The sequence below is a fragment of the Passer domesticus genome, chromosome 1 (genome assembly GCF_036417665.1).
Source record: "Passer domesticus isolate bPasDom1 chromosome 1, bPasDom1.hap1, whole genome shotgun sequence".
Classification (NCBI taxonomy): Eukaryota; Metazoa; Chordata; class Aves; order Passeriformes; family Passeridae; genus Passer; species Passer domesticus.
The window spans coordinates 34332310-34354538 of record NC_087474.1 but is presented as its reverse complement, the minus strand read 5'-3'; the positions used below and the strand labels follow the sequence as shown (position 1 = coordinate 34354538).

Sequence of the window (22229 nt, the reverse complement as noted above, 5' to 3'; positions counted from 1 at the left end):
ATGGTGCAAGCGACATTCAAATGTATCCATGGGATATAACATACTCTATAACAACAATTATTTCAGCATATATTAATATATATGCTTTGCTACTCTTAAATTAGACATGCAACCATTCACTATATGATTTTGAATGCACATTAACCTGGAATTACATCATCTTCAAGGAAAAAATCTCCTTTGTCATGAAAAGAAAGCTTACATAGCACACATCTTTTTTATTATCCTAAATAGCGTTTGCTGTTACAAAAAAATCAAGTCAGATATTTAAACTCTAAGCTATGTAATACACTTCTGAAATATAAAGCTGAGAAATCCAAGCCTTAGAGAGTATATGAGCAGGAAGACAAATATAGTTATTTTTAATAAGTGTCACCATATTAAATTCAGGTGCAAAAAATGAGAAGGTGCCAAACAGTTCTAGGCTGAAACTTCCAAATGCCTTAGGGTATGTCTGCACAAACAAGCTCCCATGAGGCAAATTAGGGCTGATTTTAGAGAATATTAGCTATTGTGTGTTAACTGTGTGTAAACCCCTCTCCCACAGGTAATTTTGCAGCATTTGCTTCTGCCGCCAGAGAGACATAATTTCTCAGCATGGTGTTGCTAAACATTAAGCTGCACTTGTAAGGCCAAGCCCTTGCTTGGCTTGTGATGATTTGTTATTCTAGCTATACCCATGGTGAAAACCGAGGAGATACAGGAATCCAGGCACCTCAAACATTCTGAAAATAGTGTGAGCATCAATGTCATCAGTGAGCTTCTGAAAGGCTGCACCCTAAGACTGCGAAATGTCCCTGTGGAAGCCCTGCACAACTCCTCAGTGATTTTCTCCTTTCTTTCTCAGTGGCACTCACTTCTAGAGAGTTACAGGGGTTAAAAACTTGTCCTTAAAGAAAAACTATCAAATTATTGAAGTCAGAGCAGGGTGGTGCCTGACTCCTCACAGGGCAGATCCCTATGACCCTTCTCATTTGGGAGCAGAAGTCCTGCCTGGGCACACCTTTCTGTCTCCACATGGGAGAGGAGAGCCCCTGTTCCCCGGGGTGGTGTCCATGAAGCTCATGTTTCTTCTGGCAAATGTCTTGGCTTTCTTAAATGGGAAGCCAGTGTTGGCCGGGACAGGTTGTTTGTTACTGACAGCTTAGCCAAGAAATGGATGTCACTTCTCTTGCAGGGACTCAAGGGAGACATTGGACCGGCGGGTGTCATGGGCCCACCTGGTAGGCCTGGCCCTGTTGGCCAGCCGGGCCCCCCTGGACCGTCTGGACTAGGTGAGCCAAAAATGAGGTGACCCCCAGGAGTGTCCCCGCTCCCCAGCCCCTCCTGACTCATCAGGGACACATAGGCCCCTCTGCACAAAGTGCTGCAGGGCTTTGTTCGCTTCTCCATCAATGGCAAGGAGAGGATTTCTCCTGGAGGCAGGTCATGCCATCCTTGTCCATTATTTTAAAACCTACTTTATGGCTTCTGATATTTCAGATAAAACCAAAGCTAAAACCTATGTCGTCCCTGAGGGATTTTTGTAGATGGGGACGATGAAAAGCCATCTGGCAGCCTTGGAGAGACTAGGTAATCTCCATCATCAAAGGTCTGCCTCGCCAGATATCCTGGCTTACACTGAAAAACTGTGATTTCTAATCAGCCAGGACATGTTCACCCTGTGTGGCTTTGCCAGGCAAAAACAGATGAGATTCAAGTTACAGTGTCATTAAGAAAAGAAGGGAAGGGAATGGAAAGGGATAGGAGTTGGGGGAAAAAAACAGCAGTGGAGAAAACCTTTTATAATTAAGTGCTTAAAATCTATTCTCATTGCAATTGTGTGTATTGTAGAAATTATGACAAAAACCTTGCAATAACATAATTGTGCATTCTCAGAGCTGTGCATGCACATGAACCCTGATCAGCTTCTGGGTCCAAACATGGATGTGACAATACATGACCCACAAAACACAATGTCCCCTTACATTTTGCTTTCTCTTTTCTTTCCCTTGCTTGCATTAGCAGACAGGAGGTCTCTTCTTGTGGTGCTATGGAAATGGAACATCTGTAAAGCTGGGCACAGCTTCAGAATCTTCATATATCTCATGTCTCCCATTAAGAAGCATCTTTGCTTGAGTAAATTAGCTGGAAGCTTTCAGAAGGCAGAATTTTTACCGTGCTGATGGGAAGGCAGCCAGGACCTTGAGATTACTTTTTCAAGGCTTTATTTCATCCACAGAAAGTTTATGTGTCAGGGTTATTAATCTTTTTCCTCCAGAATATAAATTCTGATCCTAAAAGACATTTCTGTAATGATGCAACTGCTTGCAGCATGACCATATTGGCTCTTAATCTAAATCTGCAGAGCAGTGCATCCTTGCCAAACTTTGAAAGTCAAAAAAGCAGTGTTTTTTATTAATGCTTAATTAAAACATTAAAAATCTCCTGTATTTTTAGTTGGGTTTTTGCTGTATAGAAGAAGCCTGTGAAACAGCATTGCTTAACTGGTTGTACAAAGGCACAAGTCCAATCTGTTGTGCACTTATAGAGACTGACTCTACAAAACTTGGTGCGTAGGTGCTGTAGAGTGTTCAACCTCTCTTGAATTTCTGTAGCTTCAAACAGGCTGACATTTATTCTAAGCAAATGGTCTCTCTCTTCCTCTGTAAATCTGGTAGAAAAATTCAGAAGGTGATCTGAAATAATACGAATGTGGTAAAAAACTGGCATCTTTCTCCTGAAGTACCAGAATTATTGTCTCCCTTTGGTTCCCAGTGGAATTGGTGGGAGCTGTGCCTGTCTGAAAATTTGGGTAAATGCATATACCCACCTGACCGGTACTTTTCCCACTAAGGCTGTGTGTGTGTGGTGTGTATAAACCTGATAACAAGGCAACCTGGAATTCTGCTTCCTAGGGCAATTTGCAATAGGACCAAAGGGAGAAAGAGGACTTCCAGGGCCTCCAGGGAGATGTCTCTGCAGAACCCCACAGCACATGAGTAACCCATCATATGAGCAATCTGTGTTTGGACACAGCTACCCAAAAGTTCCCGCGGTAAGCAAGTTTTCTGGGAGGGGATGTGAGCAGTTCTGAAGTGCTTTTGTTATGAGAGGTGTTGTTCTCACTAATACTTTTTGTTTAATAGGAAGATATATAGGCAGTGTGTGATTTCTAGTACCTAAAACCTCTGAGATCCAGAGGTGCAAAAGAGTTCAGTTGTAACTTGTGTGATTGATGTCCTGAGATGCAGCTGTTCCAAAACATCAGTAAGGTAGCACATGTTTGGAAATATTTTTCAAGCCTAGGGGTGCTCTCTTTCATCCACTACTGTACATATATGATCTGTCCTTTATATTGCATGAAATCAAAATACATTTCAGATTGGTCAGTAAAGTGAGCACACCTTTCTTATTTGCTTGGGGCTTTTTAAAGACAGTGATTTCAGAATTTAATGTGGGGATCAAGCATTTCACATATGCAATAGAACTTTCTCCCAGAGCACAGACCCTCAATAACAGGAGTTTCCACAAACTGTGAGAATCAGGTGTCTGGGCTCCAGTCTGCAGGCACATACATCATATAGCTGATTTCCATCTCCAGCCTTTGAAAGCACTTTCATGAGCAAATTGGACAAAATACTTTAAAGGACAAGGCATTGGTGAAATGTGACCTAGTAATTTTTTATCACTGATTTCTCTGGGCTTTGTAACTACTGTTTATGTACTTCTCCTTCTGCTGGGCCCTGCCTCATTATTCTGTGCAGTGCAGCACTTAGTCAGCGATGAAGATGCTCCCTTGGTGCTGTGTGCCAGCACAGCTCAGCCACTCCACCCGTGCAAGTGGAAATGGTGTGGAGTCTGGTTGTCTCTGAATGCCAATGAGCAGCAATTAGCTTTGTTAAAGCCCCACCTGTCACACTGTCAGAAAGCTGTCACGGTGTGTGGAAGGGACACACTCACAACACCATTAAACTGGGTCACTGAGCTCAGCCTTTTGCACGAGTGTGTTTCAAGTTTTGTCAGCTGTGCCAGATGCTCACTCATCCCTGGCTGCGTTGCATTAGAAAAAACCTCCTGTTTTTCTGAAAACATAATGGTGAGAGATGAATATGCTGAAATAAAGGTGCATATCACACCACACTCTGTGCAAAAAAAAACCCCCATCATGTACTTTGCAGCATGGAGAACTCATAGGAAAAGCTTTAAGGCTCTCAATGTAATGTAGAGATCTCATTACCTCCTTCTCCATCAGGCACAGTTTCCTATCAGATCTTAAAAGATAGTAATGAGAGTGTAAATATCTAAAATACCATACACTATCACTATGAGCCCCCAGGTGCCATTTTGTTGCCAGGAATGTGGGATGGCAAAAAGGCAAGTCTTAGCTCTGGAAATGAGGCACTTCCAGAGCAGCAATCCCTGTTTTCCTGCCTGCCCCATTTGCTTTACTCCCTCAAGTGTAAAGAACACTTAAACTAGATCTTAAATATCATTATTGTTTATTCTGTTCAGATCCCCACCTATCCTGGGCCACTTGAAAGCTCTTTTCAGGGTTCTGTAGCTGCCACATGGAAAAGATCCAGAGATAGTGCCCTGTGCCCTGACCGTGTGGTTTGCCAAAGCAGCACATCCTCAGTGGCACCACCCATGAGCCCAGCAGCTCCTCCAGAGGAGGGCAGAGGCTGGGAAACAAAGTGCTGTTTTTCTGTCACTGGCTTAGATTCATTCAATTTTTTAAAATCTTGTGCAATCTTAAAGGCTGATATCTGTAATGGCTTGAGACAGCTTAATTTAGTTATTGATTTCAAGAGAAATTGGAGCTCTGGGGCTGGGCCCTGAGCTCCTGAACATAATTATAGAATCAGTTCTGTGCTGGCTTCCTATTTCTTTGATTCCTTTCATTCAAGCTGAAGGCATTTTTATTCAATGCTTCTTTAATGAAATGGCCTTTGTCCAGGGTTATGGGAATGTTCTGCTATGTAAAAATTTCAAGGTAACTTGTTTTTAAAAGAGCCAGTTCTGTTTATGCTGGTGAGAATCGGACTCAGACCTAAATCTGTTTTGCCCAGAAGCACTCCATTTGCTTTTTCTTAATTTAAAAATGGCTTGAATCTTACAAAAATTAACTTGATTAGGCTGCTGAAGGAAGAGATTATTTCCTAATGGTTTTTACATCCAATTTCAGTGACTGAGACATTAAAGAAATGGGTAAGAGAGCAGCTTGTCCTAATTTTTCCATTTTGAGCTATTTTTTTTTCAGTGTAATTGAAGACTTGGCTTTAGGCCATAGTATATGCATATAAAGAAATATGCATTTTAGTGCCAATTAAATCTAAAGAAAGCACAAGGAGGTAAATTTAAGTGAAGGTTGTATTGAGCCGTGCATTATTTATTCTGTAGCCACAAACATGCCTAAAAGTCATAGTCAATCCACAAAAAGCACTTATGCCCATTTGGATTTTGCAATTGTTTCAGCATCAAACCATTTGAGCATTAGAAAGTTCTCAGCAGTGATTGTGCACCACTAGTTGTATGATTTTTACTTGAGGATGTGCATTTCAAAAGAGGGACCCAGGAAACTCTATTCTTTCCATGGGTGTAGGTTTTCACCTCCTCTCTTAAAACAACTGAACCATTTTCCTCTTTATTATTTACCTCTTTGAAGATACATATGCCAAAGTAGATTCTGTGATAATACGAAGAACTTCTTGAGAAGGTTATCAATCACCTCTTTTTGTGTATTGTCCCAGATTTTTGTGGTGAATAATCAAGAAGAATTGGACCGGTTAAACACCGAAAATGCATTAGCTTTTAGAAGAGATCAGAGATCTTTGTATTTCAAGGATACCTTTGGATGGCTCCCAGTCCAGGTGAAAATATGACTGTGGTCTCAGAAAACCCGTGAGTGCATGTTCCATTTTGAAATACAGAACATACTTCCATACAGAATCACTTAAGCAAATGGGGGGAAGGCTCATTTTGGAACACTGCCACAAGTGTACATGATTCCGTGAATTTTGTTCACAGGAGTCTTAATTACTGAGGAATTAACTCAGCAGTGTTGCAGGTTTTGCTGACCTCCCTGTGAACCACTGGTGAACAAACTAGAGCAGAGTTCAGGGAATTACGGTGGTAAAAAGAGTTTCTTTAATACAAAATAAGGCAAAACTCAGCAGGGTACAGAGTTGCAGAACTAAAACCCTGCAAACCAAACTCACATATTTCCTTATTGCTTCAAGGAGCTAAGATGAGTCCTGCTGAAATTAGCAACAGGATCCTTCTTGTGTGTACTGGACTTTGGATCAGACTCTGTATAAACCCTTTGACCAACAAATAGCAAGACATAAAAACCTGGTTGTGGGACCTGCCCCCCAGAGCCCTTCTCCTCTGCTTGCTATCCAGGCTGCTGCTGGTCTGGTTCAGTAACGCCTGTGTGTTTTCCTGGCCAGCTCACCCCTTTGTACCCCGTGGATTACCGCTTCGAGGAGCGGGGTACCTGCGGAGATGGCATCGTGCAGGATGGGGAGGAGTGCGACGACGGCAACGCAGTTGTGACTGATGACTGCATAAGTAAGTCACAGCACAGCAGGAGGGGCTTCTTCCTGCCAGGGAAGGTGCATTGGTTGTACCACAGGGCACACTGCTTGTGTGTAGGAGAGCTTGCGTGGTTTGTGGATCCAGTGCAGGCCTGGGGAAAGGGAGGCACGATGGCCACAGGGTGAAAACTGAGGCTTCCAGGCATGTGGATGGTGCACACCACACAAGACAGAGGTGACAACAGCACTTCTCTGCATCCTTGCTGAGTCACAGACTCTGCGTTTTGGGGGCCATATCCAGGAGCTGGTTTACACACACCACCCTTTCCTGGGGGCTGCCAGCTCTCTCTAAAAGCTGTAGCTTTTTTTTTTTTGCAGTGCAGCACAGCCCTTGGGACAGACACTGAAGCCCTTGGGATAGACACTGTTTCTTATGATAAAATGGATCCTGAGTCCAGAAACACCACTTTGGATTTTGTTATTCACTTGCACAGGGAAGGTGTCGGCCCACTCCCTTCGCTATCAGGTTTACATAACATTTAATTAATGTCTACTCCATCTTCCTTCCATTTTGCTGATTGTGGGTGGCAAAGAGCATATAAGCATTTGAGCAGCTGTGGTAACCTTCCCTTCCCCCTCTCAGTTGCTTTTACATCTTGAATCCTTCCCCAGAGCACAGCCCTACACCATCTCCACATAGTAGGTTTGGTGCTCTGTTGTTCCCAGCAAAGGGATGCTTCTTCACAATTCAGAACAATATCACCCAGCACTGAAAGATGCAACTTTTCCTTTGTATATCACTCACTGACTTTGCAAATGGGGTGTATGCAGCCATGCCTTATGCAAGTTTCTCCATCCACCTGTCCACCACCACCCTTCCCCTTATGACTTAGGAATCCCAGCCAACTTCTCAATGACAACAGGAAAGAGATTTCAAAGGCAATCCCATTTCACCAAGTCTAGGGAGACATATAAATAAAAGCCCTACTAAACTTGCCTGACTGCAGAGTACTCCAGAGAGACAGCAGACAACATCTCTCCTGTTTCCAGACATGAGAAAATGATTAAATTAGAATTTGCAATCAGCCATGGGGAACAACCATGTGGCAATATAGTGTTCATTAGTTCTAGTGCCTGAGAAATTGTGCACTCTGTGTCTGAGGGCACATTGTGCTCTCTGTGCTATGCACTGGGCAAAGCCTCAGTGGAGGCCTTGCAGTACACAGATTTCTGACACTGATGTGACCCATCATTCAGTTATTTGGAAATGAGCATGTTGTCATCATTCTTCTCCTGTAACTGAACCAAAAGGAAAAGGCTAGCCAAGTGTTAAAGGGATTTTATTGTAAAAAAGACTTGTTGGTCTTAGAAGTATCAATTTCTGACAAACACATCCTTGGTGCAATTAATTAATAATTTCTATTTGTAAACAACCCACTTTAGTCTCTTAAAAACTCCCTCTTCCTGAGTGTCTTTTTAATCCTTTGCTTAACACCAATGGATTTTCCCAGATGTCAAAGGGATTTTAACTAAATGAATTTGTTCATGTTAGAAAGTCATTCTCTATATGCTGAAGATATCAAAATCAAAGTCCAATCGCTAAAATGGCAAACAAACCCACAAATTACTGCAGCCTACATGTCAGTCACCATGAAAAAATGTGACAAATCCCACTCACGCACAAGTCAGTAGGAGTCAGCAGTGGGAAAAACATGATTTTGGCAACCTTTATATATTTTATTTCTTTATAGACAGGCTGCATAATTCTGTTCATATGTGAAAACTCACAGCAGACAAACAGAGATATTTCACAGAATTGGTAAAGGTCTAGGTTGGGCTTTTCAAACCAGTTAACCACCTAGGATTACATTTTTGACATTGCAGCTTCCCCGAATCATTTATGTTAACTGTATTTTATGTTTCCCTTAACTTGTTTTGATGGCAATTTCTATGGCAATAATAAGTTTTGAATAAGTGCTGTTGTAATTAGTAATTCTGTAGTAATTATTTTTAGTATTTATCCATTCTTTCCCTTCATCACTGAAATTAGGCTAAAAAGTACATTCTCTGTAGTGAAGAGTACTGCTCCTCCTAAGACAGTCCTTACAGAAAGCCTTCCCCAAAATATCTTGTTTTATACTTAACCTTAAAAAGCTAGTTCCAGATACTTCACCTATTTCTTTTACATGTGAAGTGCCTGGAAGGTATTTATTTCTTTATTTTTCACTAGGGTGTCGCCGTGCTTACTGTGGAGATGGCTACAAGCACGAGGGGGTTGAAGACTGTGATGGGATGGATTTTGGATACTTGACATGTAGAACATACCTTCCTGGGTATGTAAGAGGAGGTCTTCACTTTGGTTTGGTGGGGTTTTTTGGTTTTTGTTTATGGAGAGGGGGTTTTGTGTGTGTTTTCCTTTCTCTTTTTCTCTTTTCCAGCTTTAAAACAGAGGAGTTTCACCCACTTGAATCTTGGTCCACTGGGACCACTGCAAGTAACAGTGGTCTATCAAATTATTTCTGTATATCATTGACTTTAAGGACTAAATCTCATTTCACAGTAAGAAGTACATGCCCCTTACTGTACAAGACAAATGAAGGTCACATAGACCTATGGTTGCCTATTTCTTGCCAAGATTTCCTTATATTTATTAATATATGTCCAGACATAACATAAGAAAAGTATGACAAGATGATCACAGTGAAGGAAAAAAAGCCTACAACAGCCAAACCACAGGCTTGTACCAACCTCTTGCTGCCCTTCCCATTAATGGTTACTCTGGGGGTGTGTTTGCTTCTGAATCAAGCAGTCATCTGTCAGCTTTTCCAAAGTGCAGGAAATGCATTCACCAGCAGCTGCAAAGCCATGCATCTGTGTAGCAAAGTCCTTCATTTAAAACATCTGCTTACTGTTGACTGGCCTTCTCTGCCTTTGTTTAGGCAGCTTCCTCTGGTCAGCGTTTTGCCTCCTACAGCAGCACCTCTATTTAGCTGTCAGGTATTGTTAGTGGCTAACAGGAAACATTTAATTTGCAAATTAAATTATGTGCACAGCCCTCATCATTCAGGGAACAATAATGTGCTAATTGACAGGAATAAGAAACCACAGGATGTCTCTGTAAATCTAGCGCTGTGCTAATCCTTCCACTGTAATTGTCGGAGCGCTTTTGGTATAAGAGATTACTAAAATCCAGACCAGTCAACCTGACAAAACTGAAACGTTTTACAGAGACCTCATCTTGAGACAATGTGGAGCTGTTCTCTACTGTGAAAACTATTCCCTTCTAAGAGTCTGAAATTTGGCGCCCAATATAGCACCACAAAAGCTGAAGAAAACTTTATAAATTTCACTTTGCTTGTATATTGAAGTTGTTGAAGAGCAACTGAGATATTTTATTTTTGTGTGTAGTCTGCAAATTATCTGCCAAACTAAAGAAAAAGCTGTGAATCATGAGAAAGTGGGCTGAGTACGTGAGTATGACACTCCCATGGGAGTTTTACCCCGAAGTAACCTTTCCTCCAAGAGCTCTGCTGCAACTGATTTTCCCATTTTTTACTCTTTCCAGCCCACAGATCCCTCCTCCTGTTTCACACACCTTCTCTTCAGATTTTATGTTAGTCTGAGAATGTGGGTTATCCTAGGACATAGTTTTAAAACTGCTTAGTCCACAGCTTGATGTTGTGCATGGGTTATTCACTTTGGGTTATTCCAGCAATAAAAACTCATTTAAATTCTTATTAACAATTCTGGTCAGGTCTTCAGTAGGTAGAGTCACTGCTCAGTTTAAGTCAGTAGAAAGACAAAATCTCTGGTTTTCATTATTTTGCAAGGACTCTTCAATTCACTCTTTTAAAAATTATTTCTATATGTGCCACTCTCATTATTTCAAGTACATGAAAAAAAAGTTAAAGGACAGGCACAGTCATGCCTGCTGAAGCTATTGGGAGTAACTGGAAAAACACTTAACTCAGAGACTCAGATATTTTGTTCCACAGCTCCCATGGGTGAGCGCCAGGGCCTTTTTCATCCACCCCCATGAAATGCTCTAGTCCTGATGCCAACAGGGACTTTATTTTTTTTAATTGACATTACTGGGAGTTAAGTCTTCACTCATAGTTTCTCCTGGACGTCTGTTTTGCTGACAGAGGAGAACGTAGTCGAGCACTGATGAAAATTGCCCTCCTGCTTTGTTTCCCATATGCTGCTGCATATGCATATTCTGGAGTTCTTCACTCCTACGGAGAGTTACATCCAGGAACCATGTAAGTGAACCATACCGTGCTTTGAAACTGAGATATTCTCTTTTATTCCAGGTCTTACGGGAAATTGCGCTGCACTTCTTACTGCTACATTGACTCCACACAGTGTCGATACTTCACATGAGGGGAGCAGAGGTGGGGAGCATCCCACGCCTAGGGGGTGCTAGGTGCTACACTATCACCTATCCAAGAAGGACTGGGACAAAAAAACCCCACCCACCTCTGGGAAAACAAACAAAGACACATCATGCTGCTGATGGCCATTCTGAGATTTTTTTTTTTAATATAGATTTGTCAGATAAGGAAAAATAGGACCACTGCATCCTGTCTTAATAGAGAAATAAATGTCAAGCTGTGTGTGCCAGTGAGACTCCCATGCGGCTGCGGATGGCAACTTGCTCTCCATCACAAAAGCAACATTAAACTACTGGAAGCTGAGTTTCATTAACCAGGAATGTCATGTAACAATTACCTCGATTTAGCACTGTTAAACCCAAATATAATCTCTTCAGGGGTTTCGCCTTTAACCCTTCCCTGCATAAACACAAAGCATATCCTGGATGCAGTGTTTAGAGGGACTTTCTCTTTTGTTACAATGTGAACTTAGCAAGTGTTGTTTGTATCCAATAGAGATGACTTCAGCAACTCTAAGGTTACCAATGCTCCTTCATTGGTCAAAGGAGTTAAAGTTCTTTCAGAATCAGCAAATCAGTCAAATAAGCTGGTTAACATCACCTTCAGTCAAAGGCATTGTCTTTGTGTGTCTGTGCACCATGAGCAGTCACAGGAGGCCAGCAAAACACACCACAAAGGACAAACTGGACAAATAAACTGTGAAATAGCCAAGAAGTTCTCTCCCAGGAGAAAATCAGACAAGGAGGGAAGATAAAGAAAGAACATATTTCTGTATTTTTCTCTTCTGTGTTGAGCTGGCTGGGCTCTGCCTGACCCCAAGGAGCTGGGACAGCATCCGTTCCCTGCCTGAAACCACAGCCATGTACACATTGTCTTCTCTCTGGTGTCCACACTGGAAGGTCTTTGCATTTGCAACCCCTTGTCCACCCAACCATCATCATTCAATTCCCAGTTACCCCCTGTGCTCCCTCCCCCTCTGCCACGGGCTGTTTCTGCCACCGTGTGTGCTCACATTTGTATCGCTGTAAATCAGACCGCGGAGTAGCGCGTTCAGGGATGCCCGGTCATGCTGTGCAATGTACATGTGGGTTTTTGGTTTTTGGGAAGGTCTCTCAACTATATCAGCTCTGATTGGAGTCAGGGTAATGATATGCTTATTTATTAGCAAGTAGTGAAGAGCAAATTTCACATGGAAAGCATATTAAGTGTTACATGAAAAAGAGTCTATAACAGAAAATGAAACAAGTATGCGCAGAATTCAGGACTAAAAGCCTTACAACTAGGCATTACTTTCATACAAGCCACTCTTTCCTGCTTTGTGGTAAATGTTGTACAGGACTGTGTGAAATGTGTGAGTTGTCTGTGCCAGTGACAGCACTGCAACAGCTGCGCTGACACTGGCACTTCTGTAGAGGTTAAATAAAGGTGGATGTTGTGTTATAATGATAACACATTAAAGCAATCAAACACATGCAACTTTTACCACCTGCCTAGGAGACATTAACTATGCATGTATAAAGTGATATTGGAAATCACCAATTAGCAACAAAAAAAGAACGAAAATTTGTGTACTCTTCATGATTAACACTTACCTGGGCTATTTATGTTGCTATGAAGCCAAGTCACCAGCATTTGTAGCCCAGTTCAACAGTTTTGTTTTTGTTTTTTTTTTTTTTTTTTTTTTTCTTAACTGAGGTCTTAATAAAAGGTCCAGGAACCACTGGGACAAGAAAATTGCCACAAACTCTGGAAATCTGGGCACTAGCACAGCTGCCTTTTTAATTTCCTGTGCTAGTGCAAGCAGCAGGTTGCAGCAGCAGCATCACACCACGAGGAGCAGGCTCTGGTTGCTGGGAGACTCTCGAGGACAAACACACTCCCAGGAGCACATCCTGCTGGCCATCCCTCCGGGTGAACCCCTGGCAGAATCTGCTGGTGTTACCATCCTGGGGTGGAGACACTCCATCTGAACTACTCACCTTCTCCAAGGATTTAATCTCAACCCCCCAAAAGGATGGAGTCTCTGAGAAGTTGGTAATTCCAGTGGCCTTTCACCTTTAGTTTTTAGTTGGATAATTTTTCATTAAAAGCTCCTACCTCCAAAGGACATCGAAATAACAAAGTGACGTGCATGGATCATAGAAAGGAGATGTGGTCACCCAGGTAAAACTGTACTGCTCATGTTCAGAAAGGGGCCTATCAGCCTGGTCAGTCTGGGAACACTTGCACAGCATGGATTTTAAATGGACAAAGCAATGTCAAATATAAGAAAACAAAAAACAGTTTCATACTACCATTACTATCTTGCTCCCCTCAGAAGATAAAGCATGAGAAAGACACCTGGGAAGGTGTAAAGTATTTAAAATGCTGCAAAAGAAATATTTTGCCCTCATTTCTGACATACCTGATTTATCATCAATTGGGTATTCTTCAGCTGGCTGATGTCTGGTCTGCTGCAAATTGTTTTCCCTCCTTCTCTGAGTTTGGGAACTTAAAACATTGTGCCAAGACCGGTTCAAAAGTCAATTGGAATATTTCAGTTCACTGGACTTTTGTAGCTGCATACACTTGTGGGAGAGTTTTCTAATGATTAGTATGCAACTCTAGGCAAGTACAAAGAATTATGTCATGCACTGTATTAATGTATACAAAAAAATCTGGTTTGCACTTAATATATGATTAAATATATGTAATTGCCTACTAGGTATATTAGCAGCTCATGTCAATAAATCATGCTACCTTAGTTCCCCTACGTCCTTACTTTCACTTATTTTGGCTTTAACAGCACAGTTTTAAATATAATTACCTAGTTTAAGATGCTGGGGAGGCAAAAAACACCTCTTTTCCCATGCCTGCTGCCTCTCCCTGCCTGCCGTGGGATCCAGCTCTGCGTGGGCGCAGTGACATGCACACAGCCTGGGAGTGTGACTGTGCACCCCTGCTCCTGGGCTTGCCACTGCCTCACCCACAAACTGACCCCTGCAGCACGCCACGGGCAGAACAGCTCCACTTCCACTGATTTCTGATTGGGATCTGTAATGTACTTGGTTTTAATAAGGCTTGGGCTGTGGTTTGGGGGATTATCTCCTCCTGCTACCTGATAATGTATTTACTGGCTGCTTTGTAACTCTCTATCACAGGCTGAGCTGATGGCTGTGAAACAGCAAGCAGCAGCCTCGGGTGCTGATGGACAATGGGAATGGTGATGTTGGCAGCTGGGATTTGGGCACTCCTGGAAACTGGCACCCAGGCTTTGGGAAGAGGGTCCTGCCTTGCCGCCTGGGAGTCTGTTGTCCCAAGGCTTTTGTGTATAACAGGGAGTTCCAGAGAAGGGCAGTCCTGCCTGTCCCCAGGGGAAAAGAAAGTGTATTGACAGACTGAGAATAAGTGAGTCTATTTTCTGCCTGTCCTTTCTAAAAACTCAGCTTCTGTGACACTCTGGCACCCAAAAGCCTATGTCATTTGTCATTTCTCGCTTCCCTTCAAACTGTTCAGAATCATAGCTGTCAAATCTGTCCTTGCCCATAAATCTGGCCATGCACCTCATCTTCTTCTTTCTTTCTTTCTTTCTTCTTATTTCCTCTAAAGACACCAAAGTTCATATCCTCCTGAAAGCTCTGCAATGCCCTTGCTGCTCTGCTGGGTTTCATCAGCTTCTCCTTCAGTCTCTCACACCATCCCTTTTCTAACACCTTCTGCTTGTGACAGCCCTGCCATATGCCACAGCAAAGCCCCTTGGCCATGGTCCTTACCTTCTAAAAACTGTAGGATGAATTTCCCACTTCAGCCCCACCCATTTGTACAGGAGAGAGGGGATTGATGGTTATCCTTAAACTGTGAGTCCCCAAGAACTGTCCTTGAGCACCAGCTGTTTATGAGGAATAACATTAGCAAGTCCCCAGTTAGCTGCATTCGGGGACAATACAATACACTTGGTTGCCACATACAACCAGGAGATGTCTTTTAAAAAGATGAGCAAAATAAACCCAAGAGAAGGAAATCAGTGCTGTGCTGTGGTTCTTTGCTGATATTTAATTCTATCAAACACAATGTTGCAAGGAGATGTTTAAAGACCTGTTGGAAAAATGACATTTTAATTCACAAAAGGTGAGGCAATGAGAGCAGTTTCTAAAAGGCTTTCAAGTTCTTTGTCTCATAGCTTTTGCCTAAGGAGATGGAAATGACAAAGCAAGGGTCCCTTCCCAGGAAACCATTCCCTTGCAAGGAAAGCACAGAATAAAGGGCTATTGAACAGTTCTACAGGCAACAAAAGGACAGACAGCAGGTGAATGTAAAGTTTAGATCAGGAATTTGGATCAGAGTAATGATGCTTATTAATCTGGCAAGAGACCACAGAACTTGCAGACCATTAGAGCACTGTCAGGCCTTAACCAAAGAGAGAAAAGGAACAAAGCCTAAGCAAATGGGCCATTTGTGTCTTTAATGAACATAATCAGTGAAAAACCCTCACAATATTAATATGTCCAGTTACATGCCCAGCAATGTGCTCTGTGCAGAAGGCTGGTGTCACTCCAGGGCCAAAGAGGCCAGAGCAAAGCCTGGGCACATGCTTTCATTGCATCAATAATTACTGGGGCATTGAGGAGGAGGGCCCTGAACCAGGCCAGCCAGGGAAGGCTGCACTTGAAAGGATGGCCAGGGCAAATTATATTAGAGGAATGTACTCCTGATGGAAATTACATTAGTGGCTACATCTCTCTCTCCATCCCTGACAAAATCTTGGCACTTAAAAGGCACTGAGTTATAGCCCTGGCCTTTTACAGCTTTTAATTCACTCTGACAGTTTCCCTGAGCATCTGAGAGAGGGTCCAGTTTGGATGCATAATCTTCTCCAGTGACAGAGAAGAGGGTTTAAACAGACATATTTTGCTGCAGCCTTCCCACACGCTACTGAGCAAGTGGCCCTCCTGCATGGAGTGCTACTCAGGATTTTCTTTGGAAAGGAGTGGGAAGGAGAATGATGGAGCTGAACCCCTCAAAGCCACTGAGAGCAAAGCCAAGGGATGCAGGGCATTGCATGGAGCAGGAGCCACTCTGGCCAGTGTGGCTGGGCTGGGAAGGGGCCTCATGCTGCCACATGTGCACCACAGCATCTCATGTTCTTCAGGAAAAGCCACCTGCAGTGCTGTCCCCAGGGCTAATGGTGTTGGGGGTATGTCCTGCAGGACACAGGGAAGGACAAAGCACTCCCTGAGCTGCTCTGCAGGTGCAGCTGGAGCCTGCCTGGCTGGTCTGTGATAACACAAACACAGAGGTTCCTCAGAGCAGGAATCTGAGTTAATGGCACAATAAATCAGCCAGGAGGAAGAGGAGGTAACATGAACCTACTCACACAGCAGCATGTTTAGTATATTTAGCAGCTTGGCAACTGATCACCCTCTCTTTGCCGGTCTAAAGTGTCACCATTCAATGAGGGAACAAAACTGACATCAGCATTAATTCAAGCCCATGGCAAGGTGTCTTTGACCCTTGTGCCAGGTGTGGAGGAAGCTTTCAGAATTCATCTTGAAGAGCAGTCAGACCCTGTCAGGGTCTGTAGCATCCTCTGTAGGGTAAACAGGGGAGTGGGTGTTGCTGGTTATTCACTGTCACCCTCCTGGGAGGAAGAGACACCCAGTGGAATTTCCCACTGAGCCACTTCAGAGTGCTGACTTACACCATGGAAATGCAGGCATGTAACACTCACTTTCCTTTGCCCTCCCAACCAGAACAACCCCAAGTTGATGCAGCAAGAAGAGAACCACTTGAGAACCCCACCTGTTCCCTGAACCCTTTATGGGATCTCAGAAACTCTTTAGTGACTAATTTTGTTTGGAAGAGAAGAGCTACCATTGCTCCCTGCCTTGCTCATTTCGATTAGCCCCATGAAACTCATCATGCATGAGCTGGGAGAGGCTGTGCTGAGCCAGTCAGACATTTGGGGCAGGTTATGTTTGGTGCTTCCCATGCCTTCCACTTGGAGGTTATTTGATGGACAAATGGGGATATAGAGGAGCCTGGCAACCCTGATGCTTCACAGCAATGTAAATTTGTTTCACACATTTCCACTGGGTTTGACATTTTACCTGCCTGGCACTATTACTGCTCTGAGGACAGGATGTGCCAAGAAAGAGGACATTGAGGACTGCTCAGGTTTTGAGTTAGCAGATTTAAAGGGGAGGATGACTGATGAGAGGTGAGAAACAGAATAGTTCAGGCAACTGAACTGTAGAGAACTGGCTGGTTGAAATGTGTATATTATGGGCCAGGATCTACAGGGTGACTGGTTGTGAAATACAGTGAAATGCTGGGTGTAAACTGTGATGCCCCAGTACATTCAGATAAACCATCATGACAAGTTACTGTTTTGTGTCATTTGAGCAGAGGTTGGTTGTCAAACCCAGCTCAGCTCCAAAGCAGAAGCATGGGACCAGTGGGAAAAGCTGGCAATCTCAGCTGGTCTTAGTGGGCAGAGGGAAGGGCAGAGAGGCTCGCTCTGTGCCAGGACTTTTTGAGCAAGACAATATCTGGTGTGAAAGGCTGCAGGATTACAGCTTCTAAATAAAGCTCTGAGAGCTGTACCTGTTGCTGCCTGGGGTCAGCAAGCTCTGCCTTGTGCTGCCTGAGACTGAGCTGTTACGCTAACATCAAGATGTCAAATGTTTGTCCTCTGCTCCTCTATCACATTATTTGATGAGCAATTATGTCCCGTAGGTTTGTCAGGGAGTAACCACGTGGCAGGGACGATTAAACTGCCACCAGTAGTGCCCCTGTGTTTTGCAGCTCTGAGGATGCTGGGGCTCCAGCTGCAGGGTACACGGAGTAAAGCTTCCTGCCAAAGCCCCCAGAAGGCCGTGGGGGGCTTTCTGCAGCATGGTGGGGGTGATGCCCGTGGCTCTGGTCCCTCTCTTTGCTTACAACGCTCACATCCACATTTCCCAGCAGGGTGGTCTGCTTGGACAGCACATGGATATATGTAAAGGCTGATGGCTTCTTAATTTCTGCTGTAACCACAGCAGATGAATTGCATGGGGGTTTGGGAGTGGAAGGAGTTCCCCCCACACCCTCAACACCTGTGACTCAACTGAGGCTGAAGGACACAGGCCTATCAGCTGTAATTTACCAGTGTGGTTATATATGCCCTATATTTATTTAGGGATATAAACAGAGCTTTCCAGGCCCCGCCTTTGTTTCACTAAACTTTGAAGCTCATAAGAAATTTCTTTAAGGCAAGACTCCCTCAGCAGATTTTTTTTTTGTGTGTGTGTCTATTTCTGTTTTAATAAAAAGGTGGTAACAAATAGCTGTTTTTGAAAAGTTCCACTGGTGTAGGAATATCCTGCTTTTATCTGTTCTTAGACATCTCTATCAATAGAAAAGAAAGGAGAGCTCCATTTGAGAGAGTTGGTAAACAAAAAAATATGATTGTGGACAGATAAATCCTCTCCCTGGATGGATAACAGCTGCATACTCATAGGCTGAGAACGTTGCTGGATAATATAGGGTTAAGAAAATGTAAATTAATATTTAATTACTTTATCCAAAGCGGAAGAGCTTGGACAGGAGGGAGTCCTGTTTCAGAAGGAGCGCAGTCTGGATACATGAACTCTCCACACAAGACTTACATGAGTAAACAAAGTGCTATATGAAGAAACTTCTGGGCTGGCTGACAAGAAGCATGTCCAAGTGCTTTGAAATAGCCCAGGGTTTTCCCCAGATTCTGCCCAGGGGCTGGATTGAGCCCCAGGGGAGAGCAGCCTGCTCAAGATGACTGATGAAGTGGATAACTAACTGTGACTATTTATACTCTGAGAGTGCACTGTAGAGGGAAGGTGACAGAATATAGACCCTTAAAAGACTAGTGGGAAGGAAAGGGAATTGAGTAAGCTGGACTGAAGAAAATAAATAACGAAATGTCTTGGCATGGCCCACTGGGTGACTGGGACGTTCAGTACATCCCGACGAGGAGAGGAGCACGTGCAAGAAGGTTCCTGTGCCCGGCTGGCACATCTGCTGAGGCAGAACTGTCAGTGCCTCTCACCAGGGGCACAGAACCAAGCTGTGAGGGAGAGCAGGCCCTTGCTCTTGATGAGAGGGTTTTTGGCAGGAAAGCCTATTGTATTTGCAGGTGACCCCTGTGGCAGGGAGGAATCTGACTATGTTTTCCAAAGGCTAATTTATTACTTTATAATACTATATTATATTAAAGAACACTAAACTATACTGTTCTAGAGAATACAGAAAAGATACTTACTCAATGCTAAAAAGAAAATAATGAAAACTCGTGACTCTCTCCAGAGTCCCAACACAGCTTGGCCCTGATGGGCCAAGAGTCAAAACAACTCATACCAGAATCCCATGAAACAATCACCTGTGGATAAATAATCTCCAAACACATTCCACAAATGAGCAAACACAGGAGAAGCAAATGAGATAACAATAGTTTTCCTTTTTTCTGAGGTTTCTCAGGTTCCCAGGAGAAGAATCCTGGGTGAAGGGATTTTTCCAGAGAATGTGAATGCTACAAGAGCCTCACCCAGCTGGCCCAGGGCTCGGAGGGGCGCAGGTTTCACAGACATCTGCTGCACCCAGGCACATCGTGCTCATGGGGCAGAGCTGCTCGGTTGGTTTGGGAAAGCTGCTGCTCCCTTGTGTGCTATATGGAGCACTGAGCTCGAGTACCTGAGGCCACAGAGCCGATGTCACCTCTGGCAGAGAGTGAGGCAGGCCAGGGGTGGCAGCAGAGGTGGCACTGCCCAGCTCCTCCTGCCTGCAGGAAGAGGTGGGTACCAGCTCTCAGCAAGAGAGCAAGTGGAAAGCTCTGACCTATAGGAAACTATGTGAGGCACGTCTGGTGTCTGAAGGCTACAGATGAGCTGGCAATACCAGCACTGGAAACAGATGCTAAACTGATTGGAAGTTATTTTGGCAGAAAGCCACAGCAGGAGCCCTGGTACAAACAATTTGATGAAAAATGCATTTCAGAGTCTCAGATCTGTTTGATTTTGGGAAAACAGGGAGCTGCCCTCTCTTTGGCATTGCTGTAGGGCTTTGCTCAGGCCACACACCAGTGCATCTGCTGAAAGCAGTGAGGTACAGACAGAGAAAGCAGCCAAACGCTGCTGGTTGGCAGCAGCACCCACTGGGGAAGCAGCATCTCAGTGAAGCTCCTTTTGCTGATGGCTCTGGAAGGCTGTGTCACCAATTTCAGCTCCTCCAGCTGCAGGCAGAACTCCTGCATGCAGGGTGACACCTCCCTAGAGTCATGGGTAAACAATGAAGGACCCTGAAGAAATTTTATGAGACCTTGCAAGCCAGGACACCAGCAAAGAAATACAGGCTGGTAAAAAGTGAAGGCTAGAGGAATGCCAGAACAAAACAAAAGCTGAAAAAGCCTTTTTCCCTAATCCCCAAAGTTGGGGTTGAGTCTGTAACACCATCGGTGCGGCTTCTCTGAGAACCATCCCCCTAGAGGGGCAGGGCAGGAAGCTGGAAGCTTTCTAAGGCTGACTTTTTTTTTGGCAACACACAAGAAACAAATCTAAAACCTGTGTTAGACACAGGAGGCATGGAATAAATATCTGTTCATTAAGAAATATATTTGGCTCAATGTACTAAAATACTAGGAAAAAATATATTATGACATCTTGGACAAAAGCATTCAAATGGACACACAGACAGCTTGGCTGCACCAATGTCTGGAAAGGCCTGGTGTACTGCAGCATCTCCTGCAATTCCTCCTCATATTTGTGCTTTATTCTTAACCAGTTCTCAAATGGTAAAACTTTTCTTTCCATGGCTAAAATTCAGCGAACAACTTTGCATAAATGTGTTGAGCCGATGTTTAAAACCTGTACTCCAGATTTTGCTGTAGTGCTGAATTATAGTCCCATATTTTGCATTTCAATAGCTTTTTATTTCCTAGAGGTCACAAAACTGCATGCCAGCCCCATGCTGCCTGCAGAGTAGACAGGGTTGCCAGCTGGGTAGAAGGAAACCAGCCCACTGAAGGCTGCACTCTGCCTCACTGCACTGGTCATAGCTTTGGTGCTGTGAACTTGCACTGTCTTTCCTTCTTAAAATCAGAAAACACAGTTTTCATCCATACAGATGAACCCTAAGGAAAAAGAATATTTAAGGATATTTTTGTTATTACAGAATCTAATGTGTCCTCTTTGACATTCTCAGTTTAACAGCAGTACCTGTGTGTTCCAACATGCTCAGCACACCAATTTCTTATTTTGAACCATGGATCTAGATTCCTGCAGGGACAGGAATTTAGCAGCCAGCATCACATGCCCTGACCTTTACTAACAACTATGGCAAACTGTAAAAGCTGGAGCTCTTTCTGCAGTTCATCTGGGATCCTGTAACAGCAACAGATTCACTTTACTAATCAGCAGAAGTTGTAGTGAGGTGACTCTTGCCTGGGAGGTATCTTTCTGTGCATGAGATTTCTACCAGAACATGTCTGTGCAGTGCTGCTGTCTGTGTTTGGCTGTTCAGGACAATGAGGCATTTGCAGAGGGGACTGATGACTCATGCGCAGCCCTCACTGAAGCAAATACAACTCCTGGCCTTTGCAAGAATGATGCTCTGGGGCCCACTGCAATTAGAAGTGTTCAGAATCTCCTGAATCTCTTGGGAGACAGCAGCTCTGGCTGAGCAGTGCTGCTGCAATGGGATATGTGCACCCCATCCCACCTCTGCCACAGGGCTGGTCAGGCACAGCCAAGGGCTCTTCTGCAGCTGAGAAAATGCCTCTGCCACAGCCCAGCTCTCTGCCTGGTTGTTGCCATTTAACAGAGGGACTTGCCCTTGCTAGAGTGACACGACTGAGTATCACAGATCTGCTGTCAGGTCCATGCTGTCTTCAGATGGAGAAAGAAAAGGGAGAGGAAAGGGATATGTTCCACCCAGGTTAAGGAGCACCAGTCCTTACCCGCATCTGAGATGACCACACAGGAGTTGCTGAAGTCTTTGCAATCTCTGTGGAAGAGATTCAAGTCCAAGGACAAATAATACATGTAATTTGAAAATACAAATTCCTCTCATGCTGCCCAGCTGGATTTTGTAACTACAACCTTCCCCTATTTACACTGGCCAAGGACCCACAACCACATGCCAGACACAGCTTTTATTCTCACAGTCTGAACAGGCTTCATGTGTGTTAACATTCTTCATACAAAGATACATACAGGCAGTTTCTGTCAACCAGAAACATACTGGTTTCGACTGTTCACACAGTAACCATAACAAATGGAGTCCTGAAGAGCACTTTAGGCTCTACATTGTAATAAAAGAAACAAAATCCATG

General features: G+C 43.8%; 1 protein-coding gene across 2 annotated transcripts in view; it reads left to right on the top strand.

Moving 5' to 3' along the window:
• Positions 1–13772, top strand: part of COLQ (collagen like tail subunit of asymmetric acetylcholinesterase) — a 41226-nt gene extending 27454 nt beyond the window's left edge. The window contains exons 12-17 of one of the 2 annotated variants that reach the window (XM_064413514.1): positions 1178–1274; positions 2898–3037; positions 5733–5852; positions 6432–6552; positions 8749–8851; positions 10832–13772. In XM_064413514.1, coding sequence (XP_064269584.1) covers positions 1178–1274; positions 2898–3037; positions 5733–5852; positions 6432–6552; positions 8749–8851; positions 10832–10901 — 651 coding nt within the window. In that variant the 3' untranslated portion in view covers positions 10902–13772. Of the gene's footprint in view, positions 1–1177; positions 1275–2897; positions 3038–5732; positions 5853–6431; positions 6553–8748 lie in introns of both variants that reach the window. The other variant, XM_064413510.1, reaches the window with a different exon arrangement.
• Positions 13773–22229: the final 8457 nt, after the last annotated feature.